The sequence below is a fragment of the Carcharodon carcharias genome, unplaced genomic scaffold, assembly GCF_017639515.1.
Source record: "Carcharodon carcharias isolate sCarCar2 unplaced genomic scaffold, sCarCar2.pri scaffold_850_ctg1, whole genome shotgun sequence".
Classification (NCBI taxonomy): Eukaryota; Metazoa; Chordata; class Chondrichthyes; order Lamniformes; family Lamnidae; genus Carcharodon; species Carcharodon carcharias.
In genome coordinates, this window is record NW_024471127.1 from 78,428 (window position 1) to 105,570 (window position 27,143).

A 27,143-nucleotide genomic window follows, 5' to 3' on the forward strand; every position below is an offset into this window, starting at 1 on the left:
ACTGGTTTACGGGTCCCACACACACTGACTCTCACTGGGGTGATTATATTTAAATATTTAACTCTTTCTTGAATTCCTTCCCCAGTTGCTAACTCGAAGCTGGTGATGAACCCTGAAGAGAGTAAGTCCTGCCTGTTTTCCTGATCTGCCCCTCTCCTCTCCCATCCCCTACTGCCTGTCTCCCTCTGCATGTTTGTCTGTCTATCCCCCCGCCCGTTTGTCTTGTCTGTCCCCCCGTCCGGCTGTCTGTCTCACCTTGTCTGTACGTAAGTCTCACCCACGTCTGTTTAACAGTTCGTCTCCCCCCGTCTGTCTGTCTCCCCCTGTCTGTCTGTCAGCAATAACCTATCTGTCCATCTGTCTCCCCTCGTCTGTCTGTCCAGCTCTTCGCCTTCGGTCTGTTTCTCCGATGCCATTTCTTTCTTTTGGGCCGTGTTTTCCTCCCGGTGCCCGCTCTCCCTCTTCCCCCCCCACTCACCCTCTCTCCCACCCCCCGCTCTCCCTCTCTCCCCTCATCTGCTCTCCCTCTCTCCCAGCCCCCCGCTCTCCCTCTTCACCCCCCCGCCCCACGCTCTCCCTCTCTCCCCCCCCCCCGCTCACCCTCTCTCCACCCCCGCTCACCCTCTCTCCCACCCCCGCTCTCCCTCTCTCCCACCCCCGCTCTCCCTCTCTCCACCCCCCCGCTCTCCCTCTCTCCCACCCCCCCGCTCTCCCTCTCTCCCACCCCCGCTCTCTCTCTCTCCCCCCCCCAGCTCTCCCTCTCTCCACCCCCCCGCTCTCCCTCTCTCCCCCCTCCCGCTCTCTCTCTCCCCCCGCCACCGCTCTCCCTCTCCCCCCCCCCGCTCTCCCTCTCTCCCCCCTCCCGCTCTCTCTCTCCCCCCGCCACCGCTCTCCCTCTCTCCCCCCCCAGCTCTCCCTCTCTCCCCCCCCAGCTCTCCCTCTCTCCCCCCCCAGCTCTCCCTCTCTCTCCCCCCGGCTCACCCTCTCGCGCATGTCTGTCTCACCCTCCCTTTCTCTCTCTCCACGTGTCTCCCTCCCTATCGGCCTGTCTCTCTCCCTATCGGCCTGTCTCTCTCCCTATCGGCCTGTCTCTCTCCCTATCGGCCTGTCTCCCTCCCTATCGGCCTGTCTCCCTCCCTATCGGTCTGTCTCCCTCCCTATCGGCCTGTCTCCCTCCCTATCGGCCTGTCTCCCTCCCTATCGGCCTGTCTCCCTCCCTATCGGCCTGTCTCTCTCCCTATCGGCCTGTCTCCCTCCCTATCGGTCTGTCTCCCTCCCTATCGGCCTGTCTCCCTCCCTATCGGCCTGTCTCCCTCCCTATCGGCCTGTCTCCCTCCCTATCGGCCTGTCTCCCTCCCTATCGGCCTGTCTCCCTCCCTATCGGCCTGTCTCCCTCCCTATCGGCCTGTCTCCCTCCCTATCGGCCTGTCTCCCTCCCTATCGGCCTGTCTCCCTCCCTATCGGCCTGTCTCTCTCCCTATCGGCCTGTCTCTCTCCCTATCGGTCTGTCTCCCTCCCTATCGGCCTGTCTCTCTCCCTATCGGCCTGTCTCCCTCCCTATCGGCCTGTCTCCCTCCCTATCGGCCTGTCTCCCTCCCTATCGGCCTGTCTCCCTCCCTATCGGCCTGTCTCCCTCCCTATCGGCCTGTCTCTCTCCCTATCGGCCTGTCTCCCTCCCTATCGGTTGTCTCTCTCCCTATCGGCCTGTCTCCCTCCCTATCGGCCTGACTCTCTCCCTATCGGCCTGTCTCCCTCCCTATCGGCCTGTCTCCCTCCCTATCGGCCTGTCTCTCTCCCTATCGGCCTGTCTCCCTCCCTATCGGCCTGTCTCTCTCCCTATCGGCCTGTCTCTCTCCCTATCGGCCTGTCTCTCTCCCTATCGGCCTGTCTCCCTCCCTATCGGTCTGTCTCCCTCCCTATCGGCCTGTCTCCCTCCCTATCGGCCTGTCTCCCTCCCTATCGGCCTGTCTCCCTCCCTATCGGCCTGTCTCCCTCCCTATCGGCCTGTCTCTCTCCCTATCGGCCTGTCTCTCTCCCTATCGGCCTGTCTCTCTCCCTATCGGCCTGTCTCTCTCCCTATCGGCCTGTCTCTCTCCCTATCGGTCTGTCTCCCTCCCTATCGGCCTGTCTCTCTCCCTATCGGCCTGTCTCCCTCCCTATCGGCCTGTCTCCCTCCCTATCGGCCTGTCTCCCTCCCTATCGGCCTGTCTCTCTCCCTATCGGTTGTCTCTCTCCCTATCGGCCTGTCTCCCTCCCTATCGGCCTGTCTCTCTCCCTATCGGCCTGTCTCCCTCCCTATCGGCCTGTCTCCCTCCCTATCGGCCTGTCTCTCTCCCTATCGGCCTGTCTCTCTCCCTATCGGCCTGTCTCCCTCCCTATCGGTCTGTCTCCCTCCCTATCGGTCTGTCTCTCTCCCTATCGGCCTGTCTCCCTCCCTATCGGCCTGTCTCCCTCCCTATCGGCCTGTCTCCCTCCCTATCGGCCTGTCTCTCTCCCTATCGGCCTGTCTCCCTCCCTATCGGTCTGTCTCTCTCCCTATCGGCCTGTCTCCCTCCCTATCGGCCTGTCTCTCTCCCTATCGGCCTGTCTCTCTCCCTATCGGCCTGTCTCCCTCCCTATCGGCCTGTCTCCCTCCCTATCGGTCTGTCTCTCTCCCTATCGGCCTGTCTCTCTCCCTATCGGCCTGTCTCTCTCCCTATCGGCCTGTCTCCCTCCCTATCGGTCTGTCTCCCTCCCTATCGGCCTGTCTCCCTCCCTATCGGCCTGTCTCCCTCCCTATCGGCCTGTCTCCCTCCCTATCGGCCTGTCTCCCTCCCTATCGGCCTGTCTCCCTCCCTATCGGCCTGTCTCCCTCCCTATCGGCCTGTCTCTCTCCCTATCGGCCTGTCTCTCTCCCTATCGGCCTGTCTCTCTCCCTATCGGCCTGTCTCTCTCCCTATCGGCCTGTCTCTCTCCCTATCGGTCTGTCTCCCTCCCTATCGGCCTGTCTCTCTCCCTATCGGCCTGTCTCCCTCCCTATCGGCCTGTCTCCCTCCCTATCGGCCTGTCTCCCTCCCTATCGGCCTGTCTCCCTCCCTATCGGCCTGTCTCTCTCCCTATCGGTTGTCTCTCTCCCTATCGGCCTGTCTCCCTCCCTATCGGCCTGTCTCCCTCCCTATCGGCCTGTCTCCCTCCCTATCGGCCTGTCTCCCTCCCTATCGGCCTGTCTCCCTCCCTATCGGCCTGTCTCTCTCCCTATCGGCCTGTCTCTCTCCCTATCGGCCTGTCTCTCTCCCTATCGGCCTGTCTCTCTCCCTATCGGCCTGTCTCTCTCCCTATCGGCCTGTCTCCCTCCCTATCGGTCTGTCTCCCTCCCTATCGGCCTGTCTCCCTCCCTATCGGCCTGTCTCCCTCCCTATCGGCCTGTCTCCCTCCCTATCGGCCTGTCTCCCTCCCTATCGGCCTGTCTCCCTCCCTATCGGCCTGTCTCCCTCCCTATCGGCCTGTCTCCCTCCCTATCGGCCTGTCTCCCTCCCTATCGGCCTGTCTCCCTCCCTATCGGCCTGTCTCCCTCCCTATCGGCCTGTCTCTCTCCCTATCGGCCTGTCTCTCTCTCTATCTCTCGTTCTCTCACTCACAGTTGGACACCTGTTCTGCTGGGTGGATTTTTTAATGCTCTGTATGGTATATCCACAGGAGCCTGTTATCACACTTTCCATGCAAAGGACACAGACATGACATTCACCTCTCCGGGATATAACAAAGACGGATATCCCAACAACATTCATTGCCAGTGGATCCTACGAGCGACAAGAGATCACGTCATCTATCTCGAATTCCTGGACTTCAACACTGACGATGACTGTGGCAATGATTTCGTCATGGTTCACGATTCGCTGAGCCCGGCAGAGGATGATGTCATCACCAAGTAAGCGGTCACCATGTGTTCCACATCTAACCCCGTGCTGTACCTGTCCTGGGAGTGTTTGATGGGGACGGTGTAGAGGGATCTTTACTCTGTATCTAACCCCGTGCTGTACCTGTCCTGGGAGTGTTTGATGGGGACAGTGTAGAGGGAGGTTTACTCTTAACCCCGTGCTATACCTGTCCTGGGAGTGTTTGATGGGGACAGTGTGGAGGGAGTTTTACTCTGTATCTAACCCCGTGCTATACCTGTCCTGGGAGTGTTTGATGGGGACAGTGTGGAGGGAGTTTTACTCTGTATCTAACCCCGTGCTGTACCTGTCCTGGGAGTGTTTGATGGGGACAGTGTGGAGGGAGATTTACTCTGTATCTAACCCCGTGCTGTACCTGTCCTGGGAGTGTTTGATGGGGACAGTGTAGAGGGAGATTTACTCTGTATCTAACCCCGTGCTGTACCTGTCCTGGGAGTGTTTGATGGGGACAGTGTAGAGGGAGATTTACTCTGTATCTAACCCCGTGCTGTACCTGTCCTGGGAGTGTTTGATGGGGACAGTAGAGAGTGAGATTTACTCTGTATCTAACCCCGTGCTGTACCTGTCCTGGGAGTGTTTGATGGGGACAGTGTGGAGGGAGATTTACTCTTTATCTAACCCCGTGCTGTACCTGTCCTGAGTCTTTATGAGTGTATGGATCAGGGAATTCACAATACATGAGCTGAGTCTTATGTGATAATTCTCTCTGATTCGTTTTGGCTTCAGGGTTTACCCTCTGATGTTAGACTGTTGGCTGAATCATAATTTACTCTCTCCAACTCACCCTCCCTCCGCCTCGTGCTCCCTCAATCCTCGCTCTGTCTGTGTCTCTGTCTGTGTCTCTGTCTGTGTCTCTGTCTGTGTCTCTGTCTGTGTCTCTGTCTGTGTCTCTGTCTGTGTCTCTCGCTCTGTGTCTCTCACTCTGTGTCTCCCTGTGTCTCTCACTCTGTGTCTCCCTGTGTCTCTCCCTGTGTCTCTCCCTGTGTCTCTCTCTGTGTCTCTCTCTGTGTCTCTCTCTGTGTCTCTCTCTGTGTCTCTCTCTGTGTGTCTCTCTGTGTGTCTCCCTGTGTCTCTCTTACGTTCTCTCTCTTACTGTCTCTCACTGTGTGTCTCTCTTACTGTCTCTCTGTGTGTCTCTCTGTGTGTCTCTTACTTTCTCTCTCTTACTTTCTCTCTCTTACTTTCTCTCTCTTACTGTCTCTCTCTGTGTGTCTCTCTGTGTCTCTCTGTCTCTCTATGTCTCTCTATGTCTCTCTATGTCTCTCTGTGTCTCTTTGTGTCTCTCTTTGTGTCTCTCTTTGTGTCTCTCTTTGTGTCTCTCTCTGTGTCTCTCTCTGTGTCTCTCTCTGTGTCTCTCTCTGTGTGTCTCTCTGTGTGTCTCCCTGTGTCTCTCTTACTTTCTCTCTCTTACTGTCTCTCTCTGTGTGTCTCTCTTACTTTCTCTCTCTTACTGTCTCTCTCTGTGTGTCTCTGTGTGTCTCTGTCTCTCTATGTCTCTCTGTGTCTCTTTGTGTCTCTCTTTGTGTCTCTCTTACTGTCTCTCTGTGCGTCACTCTGTGTCTCTTACTGTCTCTCTCTGTGTCTCTCTTACTGTGTCTCTCTTACTGTGTCTCTCCCTGTGTCTCTCCCTGTGTCTCTCCCTGTGTGTCTCTCTGTGTGTCTCTGTGTCCATCTTACTGTCACTCTCTTTGTCTCTTATCATTAGAAATATGAGTGAGTGAACCTCACCCACTCCTCACCCTCCTCTCTCCGAGTGAGTGAACCTCACTCGCTCCTCACCCTCCTCTCTCCGAGTGAGTGAACCTCACCCACTCCTCACCCTCCTCTCTCCGAGTGAGTGAACCTCACCCGCTCCTCACCCTCCTCTCTCCGAGTGAGTGAACCTCACCCACTCCTCACCCTCCCCTCTCCGAGTGAGCGAACCTCACTCGCTCCTCACGCTCCTCTCTCCGAGTGAGCGAACATCACTCGCTCCTCACCCTCCTCTCTCCGAGTGAGTGACCCTCAATCGCTCCTCTCACTCTCCCTCTTACTCTCTCTCCCTCTCTCTCTCCGACGTTCTCCCTCTCTGTCCCGGACTCTCTCTCATACTCTCTCTCCCTTTCCTCACAGGAAGTGTGGGAAGCGACCCTCCACTAACCACCTCTCTGTGATATCGTCTGGCAATGTGATGCTTGTCACTCTCCTGAGTGATGAGAACGAGAGCTTCAAAGGATTCTCAGCCAATTTCAGCCAGCGAGAGAAACTGAAAGGTGAGTTTGTGAGCTCAACCTTCAAGAGAGCTCAGTCAACCGGCTGTGGGCCCCGCCCACAGAGCAGCACCCATGGGTGGGGGGGGTGAGACACCAACTGGAGCAGCACCCATGGGTGGGGCGGGGGGAGACACCAACTGGAGCAGCACCCATGGGTGGGGCGGGGGGAGACAACAACTGGAGCAGCACCCATGGGTGGGGCGGGGGTGAGACACCAACTGGAGCAGCACCCATGGGTGGGGGGAGTGAGACACCCACTGGAGCAGCACCCATGGGTGGGGGGAGTGAGACACCCACTGGAGTTGCACCCACGGGTGGGGAGCAAGTTCCCTAAATGGAGCTGCACCCAGGGATGAGGTGAAACCCCGACACAGACCAGCACCCACAGATGGACGGTGAGTACCCCACACTGAGCAGCACCCATGGGTGGGGGTTAATCTTACATTGACGAGGGGGGAAGAGCCTAAAAGTGAGAGGCCGATCTTTCAGGAGTGAAATTAGGAAAGATTTCGACACACACGGACGGGGAGAAGTTTCAATTCTTTTCCCCAAATGGAAATTGATCTATTGTTAATTTTAAATCTGAGATTGAGAGATTTTTGTTATCCAAAGGGGATATTAAGGGATATGGGTAAAGGTGGGTATGTGGAGTGAGAACAGAGAGCAGCCATGATCTCATAGAATGGAGGAACAGGCTCGAGGGGGCTGAATGGGCCTCCTCCTGTTCCTGTGTAACAGGCTCGAGGGGGCTGAATGGGCCTCCTCCTGTTCCTGTGTAACAGGCTCGAGGGGGCTGAATGGGCCTCCTCCTGTTCCTTTAATTCTTTGTTTTGTAAGTGTTTTTCCTGCTAAAGTTCGGTCAATATGTGAAATATTTCCTCTTTCAGAATGTGGAGGCACTTTGACGAAATTAGCTGGGAATATCAGCACTCCATACTATCCGACCTTCTACCCCCCGAACATAGACTGCACCTGGACGATCAAGGTAAGGCTTGAGTGATTTTGTGAGAAGAGTACAGCAATATTCTTGGGTGATTTTAATCTACATATGGATTGGACAAATCAGATTGGCAAAGGTAGCCTGGATGATGAGTTCATAGCGTGTTTTCGAGACAATTTCTTAGAGCAGCACATTTTAATGCCAACCAGAGAGCAGGCTATACTTGATCTGGTAATGTGCATGAGGCAGAATTAATTAATGACCTCATATCATAATATGATTGATTTTCACATTCAGTTTGAGGGAGAGAGGAGTGGATCTAAAACTAATGTTAAAAAGTAAAATTAAAAATTAAACTGAAATAGGGGTAATCATGAGGGCATGAAGACAGAGCTAGCTAAAGTGAACTGGGAAATTAGGTTAAGGGATGGGTCAGTAGAGATACATTGGCAGAAATTTAAGGAGATATTTCAGAATACTCAGAAAAGGTACATTCCAGTGAGAAAGAAAGACTCTAGGGGAAGGACATGCTATATGTGGCTAAGATAGTATCAAATTGAAAGAAATGGCATATAATTCTGCAGATCAGAAGATTGGACAGGATATATAGAACAGCGAAGAATGACTAAGTAAATAATAAGGGAGGAGAAGTTAGAGTGTGAGAGAAACAGCTAGAAACAGATAGTAAGAGATTCTGCAGGTATTTAAAAAGGAAAAGAGTGAGTAAAGTGAGCATTGGTCCTGTAGAGAGCGAGACTGGGGAATTAATAACAGAAAATAAGGAAATGGTGGATGAACTGAACAGATATTTTGCATCGTCACTGTAGAGGATACAAATAACACCACAGAAATAATTGTGAATCAGGAGGTGGGAGAGAAGGAGGAACTTAAAACAATTCCGATCCCCAGGAGAAGGGGGACTGAGAAAATGATTAGAACTAAAAGCTGACAAGTCCCCGGGTGCTGATGGACTTCATCCTCGGGTCTGAAAAGGAGAGGCTGCTGAGATCGTGGATGCATTGGTTTTAATTTTCAAAAATTCCCTCGATTCTGGAGAGGCCCCATCAGATTGGAAAATAGGGAATGTGACTCCTCTATTCAAGAAAGGAGGGAGACAGAAAGCAGGAAACTACAGACGAGTTAGATTAACACCTGCAATAGGGAAAATGCTGGAGTCTATTATTAAGGAGGTTAGAGCGCGGCACTTAGAAAATCCCAATGTAATCAGGCAGAGTCACCATGGTTTTGTGAAAGGGAAATCACAGTTGACTAATTGATTGGTGTTCTTTATGGAAGCAACAAGCGGCATGGATCAAGGGGAACCTGTGGATGTGCTGTAGTTAGATTTCCAGAAGACACTTGGCAAGGTGCCATGTCAAAGGTCACTACACAAAATAAGAGCTCAGGTTTGGAGGGGGGAACCCATTAGCACGGATAGAGGATTGGGTAAAAGCAAGACATCGTGGAAGTGAAAACCTGGAACAAAAACAGAAAATGCTGGGAAAGCACAGCACGCCTGACAGCGTCTGCGGAGAGAGAAACAGAGCTAACGTTTCGGGTCCGTATGACTCACCTTCAGACATCTAGGGGGTTGGTTAGCTAACAGAAAACAGGGAGTAAGGAAAAATGGGCCTTTTTCAGGTTGGCAAGATGTGACGAATGGGGCGCCAGAGAGATCAGTACTGGGGCCTCAGCTACTTACATTTTATCTCAGTGACTTAGATGAAGGGACCAAATGTATTTTTGCTGAGTCTGTTAATGACACAAAGATAGGCAGGAAAGTGAGTTGTGAAGAGGACATGAGGAGTCTGCAAAGGGACGTAGAGAGATTAAGTAACTGGGCAAAAATTTGGCAGATGGAGCATAACGTGGGAAAACGTGAACTCGTCCACTTGGGCAGGAAGAATAGAAAATCAGCAAATGATCTAAACGGAGAGAGGCTGCAGGACTCTGGGGCACAGAGGGACCTGGGCGTCCTGGTACACGAGTAAGGAAGAGTTAGTGTGTCGGACCAGCGAGTGATCAGGACGGCAAGTGGAATGTTGGCCTTTGTTGCGAGGGGGGGTGGAATATAAAAGTCGGGATGTTTAGCTACGGTTGGTGAGACCACATCTGGACAGCGGTGCACCAGTTGTGGTCTCCTTGTTTAAAAAAGGCAGTAGATGTGTTAGAAGCTGTTCAGAGAAGGCTCACTCGATGGATTTCTGGGATGAGGGGGGGGTGTCTGTTGTCTTACGGGGAAAGGTTGGACAGGTTGGGCCCGTACTCGCTGGAGTTTAGAAGAACGAGGGGTGATCTTAGTGAAGTATATAAAGACCCTGAGGGGACTTGACAGGGTGGGTGCTGAGCGGATGTTTCCCCTTGTGGGACGGACCAGAACGAGGGGACACAGTTTGAAAATAAGGGTCTCCTCCTATTTAAAGTGGAGATGAGGAGGATTTTTCCCTCTGAGGGCTGAGAGTCTGTGGAAGTCTCTTCCCCCCGGGAGCTGGGTCCTGGAATATTTTTGAGGCAGAGGTGGTCAGATTCTGGACGCACAAGGGGGTCAAAGGTTAGCGGGGGGCGGGGGAGGAGGAGGAGGAGGAGGAGGAGGAGGAGGGGGGGGTCAGTGGAAAGTGAAGTTGAGGCCTCTGTCAGGTCAGCCTTGGTCCTGTTGAATGGTGGAGCAGGATGAAGGGGCTGAATGGCCTCCTCCTGCTCCTGGTTGGTGTGTGTCCCTGGGTGAAGTCACGGAACGAGCGGCTGACTCGCTGTCGTTCAGGAGGAAAGCGTGAGAGAGGCACGGTGAGCGGACTCAGCGCGGTGCGTGGGATCCTGACTAAGATCAGGAGGGGGTGGATTCCGGAGACGGGGCACTGAATGGGGAAGCAACGCTCGTGATGGAACAGGCCAGACGGTCCGGGGGACGGATGGAGAAATGGTGGGAGGTTAGACAGAGAGCAGCACTGGGGCCAGTAAAACAGAAACCACTCCCTCCCCAACTGCACTGAGCGCGACGGTGTCTGTGGTTAGTACAGAGGGGGGAGAGCGCGAGGTACAGAGGGGGGAGAGCGCGAGGTACAGAGGGGGGAGAGCGCGAGGTACAGAGGGGGGAGAGCGCGAGGTACAGAGGGGGGAGAGCGCGAGGTACAGAGGGGGGAGAGCGCGAGGTACAGAGGGGGGAGAGCGCGAGGTACAGAGGGGGGAGAGCGCGAGGTACAGAGGGGGGAGAGCGCGAGGTACAGAGGGGGGAGAGCGCGAGGTACAGAGGGGGGAGAGCGAGGTACAGAGGGGGAGAGAGCGAGGTACAGAGGGGGAGAGAGCGAGGTACAGAGGGGGAGAGCGAGGTACAGAGGGGGGAGAGCGCGAGGTACAGAGGGGGAGAGAGCGAGGTACAGAGGGGGAGAGCGCGAGGTACAGAGGGGGGAGAGCGCGAGGTACAGAGGGGGAGAGAGAGAGCGAGGTACAGAGGGGGAGAGCGCGAGGTACAGAGGGGGAGAGAGCGAGGTACAGAGGGGGAGAGAGAACGAGGTACAGAGGGGGGAGAGCGCGAGGTACAGAGGGGGAGAGCGTGAGGTACAGAGGGGGGAGAGCGCAAGGTACAGAGGGGGAGAGCGCGAGGTACAGAGGGGGGAGAGAGCGAGGTACAGAGGGGGGGAGAGCGCGAGGTACAGAGGGGGAGAGAGAGAGCGAGGTACAGAGGGGGAGAGAGCGAGGTACAGAGTGGGGAGAGAGAGCGAGGTACAGAGGGGGGGAGAGAGTGAGGTACAGAGGGGGGGAGAGAGCGAGGTACAGAGGGGGGAGAGCGCGAGGTAAAGAGGGGGGAGAGCGCGAGGTACAGAGGGGGAGAGAGCGAGGTACAGAGGGGGGGAGAGAGCGAGGTACAGAGGGGGGAGAGCGAGGTAGAGAGGGGGGAGAGCGCGAGGTAAAGAGGGGGGAGAGCGCGAGGTACAGAGGGGGAGAGAGCGAGGTACAGAGGGGGGGAGAGAGCGAGGTACAGAGGGGGGAGAGCGAGGTACAGAGGGTGGAGAGAGCGAGGTACAGAGGGTGGAGAGAGCGAGGTACAGAGGGGGGGAGAGCGAGGTACAGAGGGGGGGAGAGCGAGGTACAGAGGGTGGAGAGAGCGAGGTACAGAGGGTGGAGAGAGCGAGGTACAGAGGGGGGGAGAGAGAGAGGTACCGAAGGGGGGAGAGAGGTACCGAAGCGGGGAGCGAGGTACCGAGGCGTTTACAGGAAAGGCCGTGTCGTTGACGAATCAAACCCGATATCGATCACCGTCAGTTGCTGCATTTCGACAGGAACGTTAAGGCAGTCTCACCCCCCCCCTCCCACCGGATAATAAGGATCTCAATGGGATGGTGGAGCAGAGGATTCTGGGGAACAGTGGGGAAATTTACTCCGAGTAGCAACACAAGTTAATAATATCATAAATAAAGAAAGAGAATTAGGTCACTTATCCAGAGGGATAGAAATGACACGTAGAGATGTTCTGTTTAATCCGTGTACAGAAATGTGCTCTGACCACACTGGGAGCACTGTGCACAGTTCCAGTCTCCATATCCCTTGGTTAGACCACACTGGGAGCACTGTGCACAGTTCCAGTCTCCATATCCCTTGGTTAGACCACACTGGGAGCACTGTGCACAGTTCCAGTCTCCATATCCCTTGGTTAGACCACACTGGGAGCACTGTGCACAGTTCCGGTCTCCATATCACTTGGTTAGACCACACTGGGAGCACTGTGCACTGTTCCGGTCTCCATATCCCTTGGTTAGACCACACTGGGAGCACTGTGCACAGTTCCGGTCTCCATATCCCTTGGTTAGACCACACTGGGAGCACTGTGCACAGTTCCGGTCTCCATATCCCTTGGCTAGACCACACTGGGAGCACTGTGCACAGTTCCGGTCTCCATATCCCTTGGTTACACCACACTGGGAGCACTGTGCACAGTTCCGGTCTCCATATCCCTTGTTTACACCACACTGGGAGCCCTGTGCACAGTTCTGGTCTCCATATCCCTTGGTTAGACCACACTGGGAACACTGTGCACAGTTTTGGGCTCCATATCCCTTGGTTAGACCACACTGGGAGCACTGTGCAGAGTTCGGGTCTCCGTATCCCTTGGTTAGACCACACTAGGAACACTGTGCACAGTTCCGGTCTCCATATCCCTTGGTTAGACCACACTGGGAGCACTGTGCACAGTTCCAGTCTCCATATCCCTTGGTTACACCACACTGGGAGCACTGTGCACAGTTCCAGTCTCCCTATCCCTTGGTTACACCACACTGGGAGCACTGTGCACAGTTCCAGTCTCCTTATCCCTTGGTTAGACCACACTGGGAGCACTGTGCACAGTTCCAGTCTCCCTATCCCTTGGTTAGACCACACTGGGAGCACTGTGCACAGTTCCGGTCTCCATATCCCTTAGTTAGACCACACTGGGAGCACTGTGCACAGTTCCGGTCTCCATATCCCTTGGTTAGACCGCACTGGGAGCACTGTGCACAGTTCCGGTCTCCATATCCCTTGGTTAGACCACACTGGGAGCACTGTGCACAGTTCCGGTCTCCATATCCCTTGGTTACACCACACTGGGAGCACTGTGCACAGTTCCGGTCTCCATATCCCTTGGTTACACCACACTGGGAGCACTGTGCACAGTTCCGGTCTCCATATCCCTTGTTTACACCACACTGGGAGCACTGTGCACAGTTTTGGGCTCCATATCCCTTGGTTAGACCACACTGGGAGCACTGTGCAGAGTTCGGGTCTCCGTATCCCTTGGTTAGACCACACTGGGAACACTGTGCACAGTTCTGGTCTCCATATCCCTTGGTTAGACCACACTGGGAGCACTGTGCACAGTTCCAGTCTCCATATCACTTGGTTAGACCACACTGGGAGCACTGTGCACAGTTCCGGTCTCCATATCCCTTGGTTAGACCACACTGGGAGCACTGTGCACAGTTCCGGTCTCCATATCCCTTGGTTAGACAACACTGGGAGCACTGTGCACAGTTCCGGTCTCCATATCCCTTGGTTAGACCACACTGGGAGCACTGTGCACAGTTCCGGTCTCCATATCCCTTGGTTAGACCACACTGGGAGCACTGTGCACAGTTCCGGTCTCCATATCCCTTGGTTAGACCACACTGGGAGCACTGTGCACAGTTCCGGTCTCCATATCCCTTGGTTCGACCAAACTGGGAACACTGTGCACAGTTCCGGTCTCCATATCCCTTGGTTACACCACACTGGGAGCACTGTGCACAGTTCCGGTCTCCATATCACTTGGTTAGACCACACTGGGAGCACTGTGCACAGTTCCGGTCTCCATATCCCTTGGTTAGACCACACTGGGAGCACTGTGCACAGTTCCGGTCTCCATATCCCTTGGTTAGACCACACTGGGAGCACTGTGCACAGTTCCGGTCTCCATATCCCTTGGTTAGACTACACTGGGAGGGAGACCAAAAACTAGAGATCTTCAATATAAGATCATCTCTAATAAACCCAATGGGGAATTCAGGAGAAACCTCTTTACCCAGAGAGTGGGGAGAATGTGGGACTCGCTCCCACAGGGAGTGGTCGAGGTGAATAGTGTCGATGTGTTTATCCAGCTTCCCCCTTAAATACATGAGGGAGAGAAAGGAATAGAAGGATATGGGGTTGGGATGAGATGGACAGTGAGGGTAGGAGGTGGCTGGTGTGGAGCAGGAACACCAGCATGGAGCAGATGGGCGGAATGGGCAGTTTCGGTGCTGGTTAATCTCTGTGTCTGTTCTCTGTCTCTCGGTCTCTCTGACCAGGTTCCATCACAGTTGAAGATCAGGTTGAGGTTTGAGATGATTCGTATGGAGGAGCCGGGAGTTCGACATGGTGATTGTATCAAAGATTATCTGGAGGTTGATGGGGAGAGGTACACTCCAATTTCATCTTCACCCATTAAATACTCACAGTATCTATAACTCACTCCCTCTCGCTGACCTTTCCTGGCCCCACTCGTTCCCTGTCGCTGACCCCTAGCCCCACTCGTTCCCTGTCGCTGACCCCCTAGCCCCACTCGTTCCCTGTCGCTGACCCCTAGCCCCACTTGTTCCCTGTCGCTGACCCCTAGCCCCACTCGTTCCCTGTCGCTGACCCCTAGCCCTACTCGTTCCCTGTCGCTGACCCCTAGCCCTACTCGTTCCCTGTCGCTGACCCCCTATCCCCACTCGTTCCCTGTCGCTGACCCCTAGCCCCACTCGTTCCCTGTCGCTGACCCCTGGCCCCACTCGTTCCCTGTCGCTGACCCCTGGCCCCACTCGTTCCCTGTCGCTGACCCCTAGCCCCACTCGTTCCCTGTCACTGACCCCTAGCCCCACTCGTTCCCTGTCGCTGACCCCCTAGCCCCACTCGTTCCCTGTCGCTGACCCCCTAGCCCCACTCGTTCCCTGTCGCTGACCCCTAGCCCCACTCGTTCCCTGTCGCTGACCCCTAGCCCTACTCGTTCCCTGTCGCTGACCCCTGGCCCCACTCGTTCCCTGTCACTGACCCCTGGCCCCACTCGCTCCCTCTCGCTGACCCCTGACCTCCTATCTCCCTCTTGCTGATACCTGCCACGATTTTCATCTCGCTGATCCTAACTCTCCCATTGAGCCTATCCCTGACTACCTTTCCCCCACTCTCGCTGACCCTTGACCCCGCTCACTCTCCCTCTCGCTGACCCCAGAGCCCACTCCCTCTCACTCTCGCTGACCCCACTCTCTCTCCCTCTCACTGACCCCTCACCCCACTCCCCTCGCTCTCGTGGAACCTTTACCCTGCTCGCACTCACTGACACCGGACCCCGTGCTCTCTCTCTCTCTCTCTCTCTTTCACTGACCCCTGACCCTCTGGTTGACCTCTGATCCTCTGGTCGACCCCTCTCTAACAGGTACTGCGGTGACCACTCTTTAATCACTCTGCGGATTGAGAGATCTGAGGTTGATGTCCGGTTCCACTCCGATGAGTCCCACACTGACAAAGGATTTACCGGATTTTACCAGGCTTATGACCCGAGCAACCGTGAGTTACCCCTGCCTGTTAATCACCTCTGTATAACCGTGAGTTACCCCTGCCTGTTAATCACCTCTGTATAACAGTCAGTTACCCCTGCCTGTTAATCACCTCTGTATAACCGTGAGTTACCCCTGCCTGTTAATCACCTCTGTATAACCGTGAGTTACCCCTGCCTGTTAATCACCTCTGTATAACAGTCAGTTACCCCTGCCTGTTAATCACCTCTGTATAACCGTGAGTTACCCCTGCCTGTTAATCACCTCTGTATAACCGTGAGTTACCCCTGCCTGTTAATCACCTCTGTATAACCGTGAGTTACCCCTGCCTGTTAATCACCTCTGTATAACAATCAGTTACCCCTGTCTGTTAATCACCACTGTATAACTGTGAGTTACCCCTGCCTGTTAATCACCTCTGTATAACTGTGAGTTACCCCTGCCTGTTAATCACCTCTGTATAACTGTGAGTTACCACTGCCTGTTAATCACCTCTGTATAACAGTCAGTTACCCCTGTCTGTTAATCACCTCTGTATAACCGTGAGTTACCCCTGCCTGTTAATCACCTCTGTATAACTGTGAGTTACCCCTGCCTGTTAATCACCTCTGTATAACTGTGAGTTACCCCTGCCTGTTAATCACCTCTGTATAACTGTGAGTTACCACTGCCTGTTAATCACCTCTGTATAACAGTCAGTTACCCCTGTCTGTTAATCACCTCTGTATAACCGTGAGTTACCCCTGCCTGTTAATCACCTCTGTATAACTGTGAGTTACCCCTGTCTGTTAATCACCTCTGTATAACCGTGAGTTACCCCTGCCTGTTAATCACCTCTGTATAACCGTGAGTTACCCCTGCCTGTTAATCACCTCTGTATAACCGTGAGTTACCCCTGCCTGTTAATCACCTCTGTATAACAGTCAGTTACCCCTGTCTGTTAATCACCTCTGTATAACAGTCAGTTACCCCTGCCTGTTAATCACCTCTGTATAACTGTGAGTTACCACTGCCTGTTAATCACCTCTGTATAACTGTGAGTTACCCCTGCCTGTTAATCACCACTGTATAACTGTGAGTTACCCCTGCCTGTTAATCACCTCTGTATAACTGTGAGTTACCCCTGCCTGTTAATCACCTCTGTATAACTGTGAGTTACCACTGCCTGTTAATCACCTCTGTATAACCGTGAGTTACCCCTGCCTGTTAATCACCTCTGTATAACAGTCAGTTACCCCTGTCTGTTAATCACCTCTGTATAACAGTCAGTTACCCCTGCCTGTTAATCACCTCTGTATAACTGTGAGTTACTCCTGCCTGTTAATCACCTCTGTATAACTGTGAGTTACCCCTGCCTGTTAATCACCTCTGTATAACTGTGAGTTACCCCTGCCTGTTAATCACCTCTGTATAACTGTGAGTTACCCCTGTCTGTTAATCACCTCTGTATAACTGTGAGTTACCACTGCCTGTTAATCGCCTCTGTATAACTGTGAGTTACCCCTGCCTGTTAATCACCTCTGTATAACTGTGAGTTACCCCTGCCTGTTAATCACCTCTGTATAACTGTGAGTTACCCCTGCCTGTTAATTACCTCTGTATAACCCTCACTCGCTCTGTGAGATTCCCTGGCAATCTGTGCCCATCCTTTTAAAAATGTGTATTTTCTCAGGGTGTCGGCTTCGCTGGCTGGGCCCAGCATTTATTGCCCATCCCTAATTGCCCCTTGAGAAGGTGGTGGGTGAGCTGCCTTCTTGAGCCGCTGCAGTCCCCTGTGGTGTAGGTACACCCACAGCGCTGTTAGGGAGGGAGTTCCAGGATTTTGTCCCCGTGTGGTGCAGGTACACCCACAGCGCTGTTAGGGAGGGAGTTCCAGGATTTTGTCCCTGTGGTGTAGGTACACCCACAGCGCTGTTAGGGAGTGAGTTCCAGGATTTTGTCCCCTGTGGTGTAGGTACACCCACAGCGCTGTTAGGGAGGGAGTTCCAGGATTTTGTCCCTGTGGTGTAGGTACACCCACAGCGCTGTTAGGGAGGGAGTTCCAGGATTTTGTCCGTGTGGTGTAGGTACACCCACAGCGCTGTTAGGGAGGGAGTTCCAGGATTTTGTCCCGTGTGGTGTAGGTACACCCACAGCGCTGTTAGGGAGGGAGTTCCAGGATTTTGTCCCGTGTGGTGTAGGTACACCCACAGCGCTGTTAGGGAGGGAGTTCCAGGATTTTGTCCCCTGTGGTGTAGGTACACCCACAGTGCTGTTAGGGAGGGAGTTCCAGGATTTTGTCCCCTGTGGTGTAGGTACACCCACAGCGCTGTTAGGGAGGGAGTTCCAGGATTTTGTCACCGTGTGGTGTAGGTACACCCACAGCGCTGTTAGGGAGGGAGTTCCAGGATTTTGTCTGTGTGGTGTAGGTACACCCACAGTGCTGTTAGGGAGGGAGTTCCAGGATTTTGTCCATGTGGTGTAGGTACACCCACAGCGCTGTTAGGGAGGGAGTTCCAGGATTTTGTCCATGTGGTGTAGGTACACCCACAGCGCTGTTAGGGAGGGAGTTCCAGGATTTTGTCCGTGTGGTGTAGGTACACCCACAGTGCTGTTAGGGAGGGAGTTCCAGGATTTTGCCCGTGTGGTGTAGGTACACCCACAGTGCTGTTAGGGAGTTCCAGGATTTTGTCCGTGTGGTGTAGGTACACCCACAGTGCTGTTAGGGAGGGAGTTCCAGGATTTTGTCCCTGTGGTGTAGGTACACCCACAGCGCTGTTAGGGAGGGAGTTCCAGGATTTTGTCCCCTGTGGTGTAGGTACACCCACAGCGCTGTTAGGGAGGGAGTTCCAGGATTTTGTCCCCGTTTGGTGCAGGTACACCCACAGTGCTGTTAGGGAGGGAGTTCCAGGATTTTGTCCCCGTTTGGTGCAGGTACACCCACAGTGCTGTTAGGGAGGGAGTTCCAGGATTTTGTCCCCGTTTGGTGCAGGTACACCCACAGCGCTGTTAGGGAGGGAGTTCTAGGATTTTGTCCCCGTGTGGTGTAGGTACACCCACAGCGCTGTTAGGGAGGGAGTTCCAGGATTTTGTCCGTGTGGTGTAGGTACACCCACAGCGCTGTTAGGGAGGGAGTTCCAGGATTTTGTCCCCTGTGGTGTAGGTACACCCACAGCGCTGTTAGGGAGGGAGTTCCAGGATTTTGTCCCTGTGGTGTAGGTACACCCACAGCGCTGTTAGGGAGGGAGTTCCAGGATTTTGTCCGTGTGGTGTAGGTACACCCACAGCGCTGTTAGGGAGGGAGTTCCAGGATTTTGACCCAGCGACAGTGAAGGAACGGCTGATATATTTCCAAGTCAGGATGGTGAGTGACTTGGAGGGGAACTTCTTGAGTGTTGTGGGAGCTGCACTCATCCAGGCAAGTGGGGAGTATTCCATCCCACTCCTGACTTGTGCCTTGTAAATGGTGGACTGTCTTTGGGGAGTCAGGAGGTGAGTTACTCACCGCAGGATTCCCAGCCTCTGACCTGCTCTTGTAGCCGCAGGATTTATATGGCTGGTCCAGTTCAGTTTCTGGTCAATGGTAACCCCCAGGATGTTGATAGTGGGGGATTCAGTGATGGTAATGTCATTGAATGTCAAGGGGTGATGGTTAGATTCTCTCTTGTTGGAGATGGTCATTACCTGACACTTGTGTGGTGTGAATGTTATTTGCCACTTGTCAGCCCAAGGCTGGATATTGTCCAGGTCTTGCTGCATTTGGACATGGGCTGCTTCAGTATCTGAGGAGTCGTGAATGGTGCTGAACATTGTGCAATCATCAGTGAACATCCCCACTTCTGACCTTATGATGGAAGGAAGGTCATTGATGAAGCAGCTGAAGATGGTTGGGCCGAGGACACTACCCTGAGTAACTCCTGCAGTGATGTCCTGGAGCTGAGATGACTGACCTCCAACAACCACAACCATCTTCCTTTGTGCTGGGTATGACTCCAACCAGTGGAGAGTTTTCCCCCTGATTCCCACTGACTCCAGTTTTGCTGGGGCTCCTTGATACCACACTCGGTCAAATGCTGCCTCGATGTCAAGGGCAGTCACTCTCACCTCACCTCAGGAGTTCAGCTCTTTTGTCCATGTTTGAACCAAGGCTGTAATGAGGTCAGGAGCTGAGTGACCCTGGCAGGACCAAATTGGGCATCAGTGAGCAGGTTATTGCTAAGCAAGTGCCACTTGATAGCACTGTTGATGATCCCTTCCATTACTTTTCTGATGATGGAGAGTAGACTGATGGGGCAGTAATTGACTGGGTTGGATCTGTCCTGCTTTTGGTGTTCAGGACATACCTGGGCAATTTTCCACATAGCCGGGTAGATGCCAATGTTGTAGCTGTACTGGAACAGCTTGGCTAGGGGCACAGCAAGTTCTGGAGCACAAGTCTTCAGTACTATTGCTGGAATATTGCCAGGGCCCAGAGCCTTTGCAGTATCCAGTGCCTTCAGCTGTTTCTTGATATCACGTGGAGTGAACTGAATTGGCTGAAACTGGCATCTGTGATGCTGGGGTCCTCCGGAGGAGGCTGAGATGGATCATCCACTCGGCACTTCTGGCTGAAGATTGTAGTAAATGCTTCAGTCTTATCTCTTGCACTGATGTGCTGGGCTCTCCCATCATTGAGGATGGGGATATTTGTGGAGCCTCCTCCCCCAGTGAATTGTTTAATTGTCCAACACCATTCACAACTGGATGTGGCAGGACTGCAGACTTCAGACATGATCTGTTGGTTGTGGGATCGCTTAGCTCTGTCTATCATTTGCTGCTTATGCTGTTTGGCACGCAAGTAGTCCTGTGTTATAGCTTCACCAGGTTGACAGTTTTAGATATGCCTGGTGCTTCTCTGGGAATACCCTCCTGTACTCTTCATTGAACCTGTTGTCCATGTCACTCTCCGTGTTCCCTGTGTCGTCCGTGTTCCCTGTGTCGTCCGTGTTCCCTGTGTTGTCCATGTCACTCTCCGTGTTCCCTGCATTGTCCATGTCACTCTCCGTGTTCCCTGTGTTGTCCGTGTCACTCTCCGTGTTCCCTGTGTTGTCAGTGTCACTCTCCGTGTTCCCTGTGTTGTCCGTGTCACTCTCCCTGTTCCCTGTGTTGTCCGTGTCACTCTCCGTGTTCCCTGTGTTGTCTGTGTCACACTGTGTTCCCTGTGTTGTCCGTGTCACTCTCCGTGTTCCCTGTGTTTTCCCTGTCACTCTGTGTTCCCTGTGTTTTCCCTGTCACTCTGTGTTCCCTGTGTTGTCGGTGTCACTCTCCGTGTTCCCTGTGTTGTCGGTGTCACTCTCCGTGTTCGCTGTGTTGTCCGTGTTCGCTGTGTTGTCCGTGTTCCCTGTGTTGTCCGTGTTCCCTGTGTTGTCCGTGTTCCCTGTGTTGTCCGTGTTCCCTGTGTTGTCCGTGTCACTCTCCGTGTTCCCTGTGTTGTCCGTGTCACTCTCCGTGTTCCCTGTGTTGTCGGTGTCACTCTCTGTGTTCCCTGTGTTGTCGGTGTCACTCTCCGTGTTCTCTGTGTTGTCTGTGTCACTCTCCGTGTTCCCTGTCACACTGTGTTCCCTGTGTTGTCCGTGTCACTCTCCGTGTTCCCTGTGTTGTCCGTGTCACTCTCCGTGTTCCCTGTATTGTCTGTGTCACACTGTGTTCCCTGTGTTGTCCGTGTCACTCTCCGTGTTCCCTGTGTTTTCCCTGTCACTCTGTGTTCCCTGTGTTGTCGGTGTCACTCTCCGTGTTCCCTGTGTTGTCGGTGTCACTCTCCGTGTTCGCTGTGTTGTCCGTGTTCGCTGTGTTGTCCGTGTTCGCTGTGTTGTCCGTGTTCCCTGTGTTGTCCGTGTTCCCTGTGTTGTCCGTGTTCCCTGTGTTGTCCGTGTTCCCTGTGTTGTCCGTGTCACTCTCCGTGTTCCCTGTGTTGTCCGTGTCACTCTCCGTGTTCCCTGTGTTGTCGGTGTCACTCTCTGTGTTCCCTGTGTTGTCGGTGTCACTCTCCGTGTTCTCTGTGTTGTCTGTGTCACTCTCCGTGTTCCCTGTCACACTGTGTTCCCTGTGTTGTCCGTGTCACTCTCCGTGTTCCCTGTGTTGTCCGTGTCACTCTCCGTGTTCCCTGTATTGTCTGTGTCACACTGTGTTCCCTGTGTTGTCCGTGTCACTCTCCGTGTTCCCTGTGTTTTCCCTGTCACTCTGTGTTCCCTGTGTTGTCCGTGTCACTCTCTGTGTTCCCTGTGTTGTTGGTGTCACTCTCTGTGTTCCCTGTGTTGTCCGTGTCACTGCCCATGTTCCCTGTGTTTTCCCTGTCACTGTGTTCCCGGTGTTCCCTGTGTTGTCCATGTTCCCTGCATTGACCGTGTCACTCTCCGTGTTCCCTGTATTGTCTGTGTCACACTGTGTTCCCTGTGTTGTCCGTGTCACTCTCCGTGTTCCCTGTGTTTTCCCTGTCACTCTGTGTTCCCTGTGTTGTCGGTGTCACTCTCCGTGTTCCCTGTGTTGTCGGTGTCACTCTCCGTGTTCGCTGTGTTGTCCGTGTTCGCTGTGTTGTCCGTGTTCCCTGTGTTGTCCGTGTTCCCTGTGTTGTCCGTGTTCCCTGTGTTGTCCGTGTTCCCTGTGTTGTCCGTGTCACTCTCCGTGTTCCCTGTGTTGTCCGTGTCACTCTCCGTGTTCCCTGTGTTGTCGGTGTCACTCTCTGTGTTCCCTGTGTTGTCGGTGTCACTCTCCGTGTTCTCTGTGTTGTCTGTGTCACTCTCCGTGTTCCCTGTCACACTGTGTTCCCTGTGTTGTCCGTGTCACTCTCCGTGTTCCCTGTGTTGTCCGTGTCACTCTCCGTGTTCCCTGTGTTGTCCGTGTCACTCTCCGTGTTCCCTGTATTGTCTGTGTCACACTGTGTTCCCTGTGTTGTCCGTGTCACTCTCCGTGTTCCCTGTGTTTTCCCTGTCACTCTGTGTTCCCTGTGTTGTCCGTGTCACTCTCTGTGTTCCCTGTGTTGTTGGTGTCACTCTCTGTGTTCCCTGTGTTGTCCGTGTCACTGCCCATGTTCCCTGTGTTTTCCCTGTCACTGTGTTCCCGGTGTTCCCTGTGTTGTCCATGTTCCCTGCATTGACCGTGTCACTCTCCGTGTTCCCTGTGTTGTCCGTGTCACTCTCCGTGTCCCCTGCGTGGTCCATGTTCTCTGTGTTGATCTCGGTCTCTCTAGTACATGTTGCTATCTGTGATCGATCTGTTCTGTGTGTACACAGCCTGTCCAGGAGAATTTGCCTGTAAATCTGGATTGTGTATCAGCTCCAGTCTTCGGTGTGATGGTTGGAATGACTGTGGGGACCTGAGCGATGAACTGCAGTGTGGTGAGTCACATAAAACTTACATACAAACACATTTCTATATCTGGCAGGAGAGAGAGTGACTGACAGTGGGTTCAGCTTAATGGGGTGGGATGTATCAAGTGTGGTGTTGTGAGTGTGTGTTTGTTGTGTGAGTGTATCGAGCGGGGGTGCTGTGAGTGTGAGTGTATCGAGCGGGGGTGCTGTGAGTGTATCGAGCGGGGGTGCTGTGAGTGTGAGTGTATCGAGCGGGGGTGCTGTGAGTGTGAGTGTATCGAGCGGGGGTGCTGTGAGTGTATCGAGCGGGGGTGCTGTGAGTGTGAGTGTATCGAGCGGGGGTGCTGTGAGTGTGAGTGTATCGAGCGGGGGTGCTGTGAGTGTATCGAGCGGGGGTGCTGTGAGTGTGAGTGTATCGAGCGGGGGTGCTGTGAGTGTGAGTGTATCGAGCGGGGGTGCTGTGAGTGTATCGAGCGGGGGTGCTGTGAGTGTATCGAGCGGGGGTGCTGTGAGTGTATCGAGCGGGGGTGCTGTGAGTGTATCGAGCGGGGGTGCTGTGAGTGTATCGAGCGGGGGTGCTGTGAGTGTATCGAGCGGGGGTGCAGTGAGTGTATCGAGCGGGGGTGCAGTGAGTGTATCGAGCGGGGGTGCAGTGAGTGTATCGAGCGAGGGTGCTGTGAGTGTGAGTGTATCGAGCGGGGGTGCTGTGAGTGTGAGTGTATCGAGCGGGGGTGCTGTGAGTGTGAGTGTATCGAGCGGGGGTGCTGTGAGTGTGGGTGTATCGAGCGGGGGTGCTGTGAGTGTGGGTGTATCGAGCGGGGGTGCTGTGAGCGTGGGTGTATCGAGCGGGGGTGCTGTGAGCGTGGGTGTATCGAGCGGGGGTGCTGTGAGCGTGAGTGTATCGAGCGGGGGTGCTGTGAGCGTGAGTGTATCGAGCGGGGGTGCTGTGAGCGTGAGTGTATCGAGCGGGGGTGCTGTGAGTGTGAGTGTATCGAGCGGGGGTGCTGTGAGTGTGAGTGTATCGAGCGGGGGTGCTGTGAGTGTGAGTGTATCGAGCGGGGGTGCTGTGAGTGTGAGTGTATCGAGCGGGGGTGCTGTGAGTGTGAGTGTATCGAGCGGGGGTGCTGTGAGTGTGAGTGTATCGAGCGGGGGTGCTGTGAGTGTGAGTGTATCGAGCGGGGGTGCTGTGAGTGTGAGTGTATCGAGCGGGGGTGCTGCGAGTGTGAGTGTATCGAGCGGGGGTGCTGCGAGTGTGAGTGTATCGAGCGGGGGTGCTGCGAGTGTGAGTGTATCGAGCGGGGGTGCTGCGAGTGTGAGTGTATCGAGCGGGGGTGCTGCGAGTGTGAGTGTATCGAGCGGGGGTGCTGCGAGTGTGAGTGTATCGAGCGGGGGTGCTGCGAGTGTGAGTGTATCGAGCGGGGGTGCAGTGAGTGTATCGAGCGGGGGTGCAGTGAGTGTATCGAGCGGGGGTGCAGTGAGTGTATCGAGCGGGGGTGCTGTGAGTGTGAGTGTATCGAGCGGGGGTGCTGTGAGTGTGAGTGTATCGAGCGGGGGTGCTGTGAGTGTGAGTGTATCGAGCGGGGGCGCTGTGAGTGTGAGTGTATCGAGCGGGGGCGCTGTGAGTGTGAGTGTATCGAGCGGGGGGCGCTGTGAGTGTGAGTGTATCGAGCGGGGGCGCTGGGAGTGTGAGTGTATCGAGCGGGGGCGCTGTGAGTGTGAGTGTATCGAGCGGGGGCGCTGTGAGTGTGAGTGTATCGAGCGGGGGCGCTGTGAGTGTGAGTGTATCGAGCGGGGGCGCTGTGAGTGTGAGTGTATCGAGCGGGGGCGCTGTGAGTGTGAGTGTATCGAGCGGGGGCGCTGTGAGTGTGAGTGTATCGAGCGGGGGTGCTGTGAGTGTATCGAGCGGGGGTGCTGTGAGTGTGAGTGTATCGAGCGGGGGTGCTGCGAGTGTGAGTGTATCGAGCGGGGGTGCTGTGAGTGTATCGAGCGGGGGTGCTGTGAGTGTATCGAGCGGGGTGCTGTGAGTGTGAGTGTATCGAGCGGGGGTGCTGTGAGTGGGGTGAGGTGTATCGAGCGGGGGTGCTGTGAGTGTGAGTTGTATCGAGCGGGGGTGCTGTGAGTGTGAGTGTATCGAGCGGGGGTGCTGTGAGTGTGAGTGTATCGAGCGGGGGTGCTGTGAGTGTGAGTGTATCGAGCGGGGGTGCTGTGAGGTGGTGATGTATCGAGCGGGGGGTGCTGTGAGTGTATCGAGCGGGGGTGCAGTGAGTGTGAGTGTATCGAGCGGGGGTGCTGTGAGTGTGAGTGTATCGAGCGGGGGTGCAGTGAGTGTATCGAGCGGGGGGTGCTGTGAGTGTATCGAGCGGGGGGTGCTGTGAGTGTGAGTGTATCGAGCGGGGTGCTGTGAGTGTGAGTGTATCGAGCGGGGTGCAGTGAATGTATCGAGCGGGGGTGCTGTGAGTGTGAGTGTATCGAGCGGGGGTGCTGTGAGTGTGAGTGAATCGAGCGGGGTGCAGTGAGTGTGAGTGTATCGAGCGGGGGTGTTGTGAGTGTGAGTGTATCGAGCGGGGGTGCTGTGAGTGTGAGTGTATCGAGCGGGGGTGCTGTGAGTGTGAGTGTATCGAGCGGGGGTGTTGTGAGTGTGAGTGTATCGAGCGGGGGTGCTGTGAGTGTATCGAGCGGGGGTGCTGTGAGTGTATCGAGCGGGAGTGCTGTGAGTGTTTCGAGCGGGCGTGCTGTGAGTGTATCGAGCGGGGGTGCTGTGAGTGTATCGAGCGGGGGTGCTGTGAGTGTTTCGAGCGGGGGTGCTGTGAGTGTATCGAGCGGGGGTGCTGTGAGTGTGAGTGTATCGAGCGGGGGTGCTGTGAGTGTATCGAGCGGGGGTGCTGTGAGTGTGAGTGTATCGAGCGGGGGTGCTGTGAGTGTGAGTGTATCGAGCGGGGGTGCTGTGAGTGTATCGAGCGGGGGTGCTGTGAGTGTGAGTGTATCGAGCGGGAGTGCTGTGAGTGTATCGAGCGGGGGTGCTGTGAGTGTGAGTGTATCGAGCGGGGGTGCAGTGAGTGTATCGAGCGGGGGTGCAGTGAGTGTATCGAGCGGGGGTGCAGTGAGTGTATCGAGCGGGGGTGCTGTGAGTGTGAGTGTATCGAGCGGGGGTGCTGTGAGTGTGAGTGTATCGAGCGGGGGTGCTGTGAGTGTATCGAGCGGGGGTGCTGTGAGTGTATCGAGCGGGGGTGCTGTGAGTGTGAGTGTATCGAGCGGGGGTGCAGTGAGTGTGAGTGTATCGAGCGGGGGTGCAGTGAGTGTATCGAGCGGGGGTGCTGTGAGTGTATCGAGCGGGGGTGCTGTGAGTGTGAGTGTATCGAGCGGGGGTGCTGTGAGTGTATCGAGCGGGGGTGCTGTGAGTGTGAGTGTATCGAGCGGGGGTGCTGTGAGTTTGAGTGTATCGAGCGGGGGTGCTGTGAGTGTGAGTGTATCGAGCGGGGGTGCTGTGAGTGTGAGTGTATCGAGCGGGGGTGCTGTGAGTGTGAGTGTATCGAGCGGGGGTGCTGTGAGTGTGAGTGTATCGAGCGGGGGTGCTGTGAGTGTGAGTGTATCGAGCGGGGGTGCTGTGAGTGTGAGTGTTTCGAGCGGGGGTGCTGCGAGTGTGAGTGTATCGAGCGGGGGTGCTGTGAGTGTGAGTGTATCGAGCGGGGGTGCTGTGAGTGTATCGAGCGGGGGTGCTGTGAGTGTATCGAGCGGGGGTGCAGTGAGTGTATCGAGCGGGGGTGCAGTGAATGTATCGAGCGGGGGTGCTGTGAGTGTGAGTGTATCGAGCGGGGGTGCTGTGAGTGTGAGTGTATCGAGCGGGGGTGTTGTGAGTGTGAGTGTATCGAGCGGGGGTGCTGTGAGTGTATCGAGCGGGGGTGCTGTGAGTGTATCGAGCGGGAGTGCTGTGAGTGTGAGTGTATCGAGCGGGGGTTTGATGAACGTGTTGAGTCTGACGATCGGGGAGATGAATTGTGAAGTCATTCTAACCGCATCAATCCCCTCTGCCCATTCCCCCCACCGTCTCTCCCTCTCTCTCTCCCTGTCACAGAGTGCGAGGCCGATCAGTTTACCTGTGCTAACGGAATGTGTAAACCCAAACTCTGGATGTGTGACCGAGTCAACGACTGTGGGGATTACAGCGATGAGAAAGCCTGCGGTAAGGGGGAATGGGGTGAAGCGGGGCGGGGTGCTGAACGGCGTAGGGTGGTAAATGAGGGTGTGGAGGTGGAATGGGGGTGTGGAGGGGGAATGGGGGTGTGGAGGGGGAATGGGGGTGTGGAGGGGGAATGAGGGTGTGGAGGGGGAATGAGGGTGTGGAGGGGGAATGGGGGTGTGGAGGGGGAATGGGAGTGTGGAGGGGGAATGGAGGTGTGGATGGGGAATGAGGTTGTGGAGGGGGAATGGGGGTGTGGAGGGGGAATGGGGGTGTGGAGGGGGAATGAGGTTGTGGAGGGGGAATGAGGTTGTGGAGGGGGAATGGGGGTGTGGAGGGGGAATGAGGGTGATGAGGGTGAATGGGGGTGATGAGGGTGTGGAGGGGGAATGGGGTTTGGGTGTTGAGGGTCTGGGAACGTATTGGGGGATGAGGGTGTGGAGGAGGAATGAGGGTGTGGAGGGTGAATGGGGGGATGAGGGAGCAGAGGGGG

At 55.0% G+C, this 27,143-nt stretch overlaps 1 protein-coding gene across 1 annotated transcript in view; it reads left to right on the plus strand.

Moving 5' to 3' along the window:
• LOC121275206 (suppressor of tumorigenicity 14 protein homolog) overlaps nucleotides 1–26,703 on the plus strand; it is a gene marked incomplete at its 3' end in the record, with an annotated part of 67,534 nt that extends 40,831 nt beyond the window's left edge. The window contains exons 6-13 of the mRNA XM_041182631.1: nucleotides 86–121; nucleotides 3,676–3,907; nucleotides 6,048–6,187; nucleotides 7,075–7,172; nucleotides 13,922–14,031; nucleotides 15,028–15,158; nucleotides 22,396–22,500; nucleotides 26,546–26,703. Of these exons, the coding sequence (XP_041038565.1) occupies nucleotides 86–121; nucleotides 3,676–3,907; nucleotides 6,048–6,187; nucleotides 7,075–7,172; nucleotides 13,922–14,031; nucleotides 15,028–15,158; nucleotides 22,396–22,500; nucleotides 26,546–26,703 (1,010 nt within the window). The remainder of the gene's footprint in view (nucleotides 1–85; nucleotides 122–3,675; nucleotides 3,908–6,047; nucleotides 6,188–7,074; nucleotides 7,173–13,921; nucleotides 14,032–15,027; nucleotides 15,159–22,395; nucleotides 22,501–26,545) is intronic.
• Nucleotides 26,704–27,143: the final 440 nt, after the last annotated feature.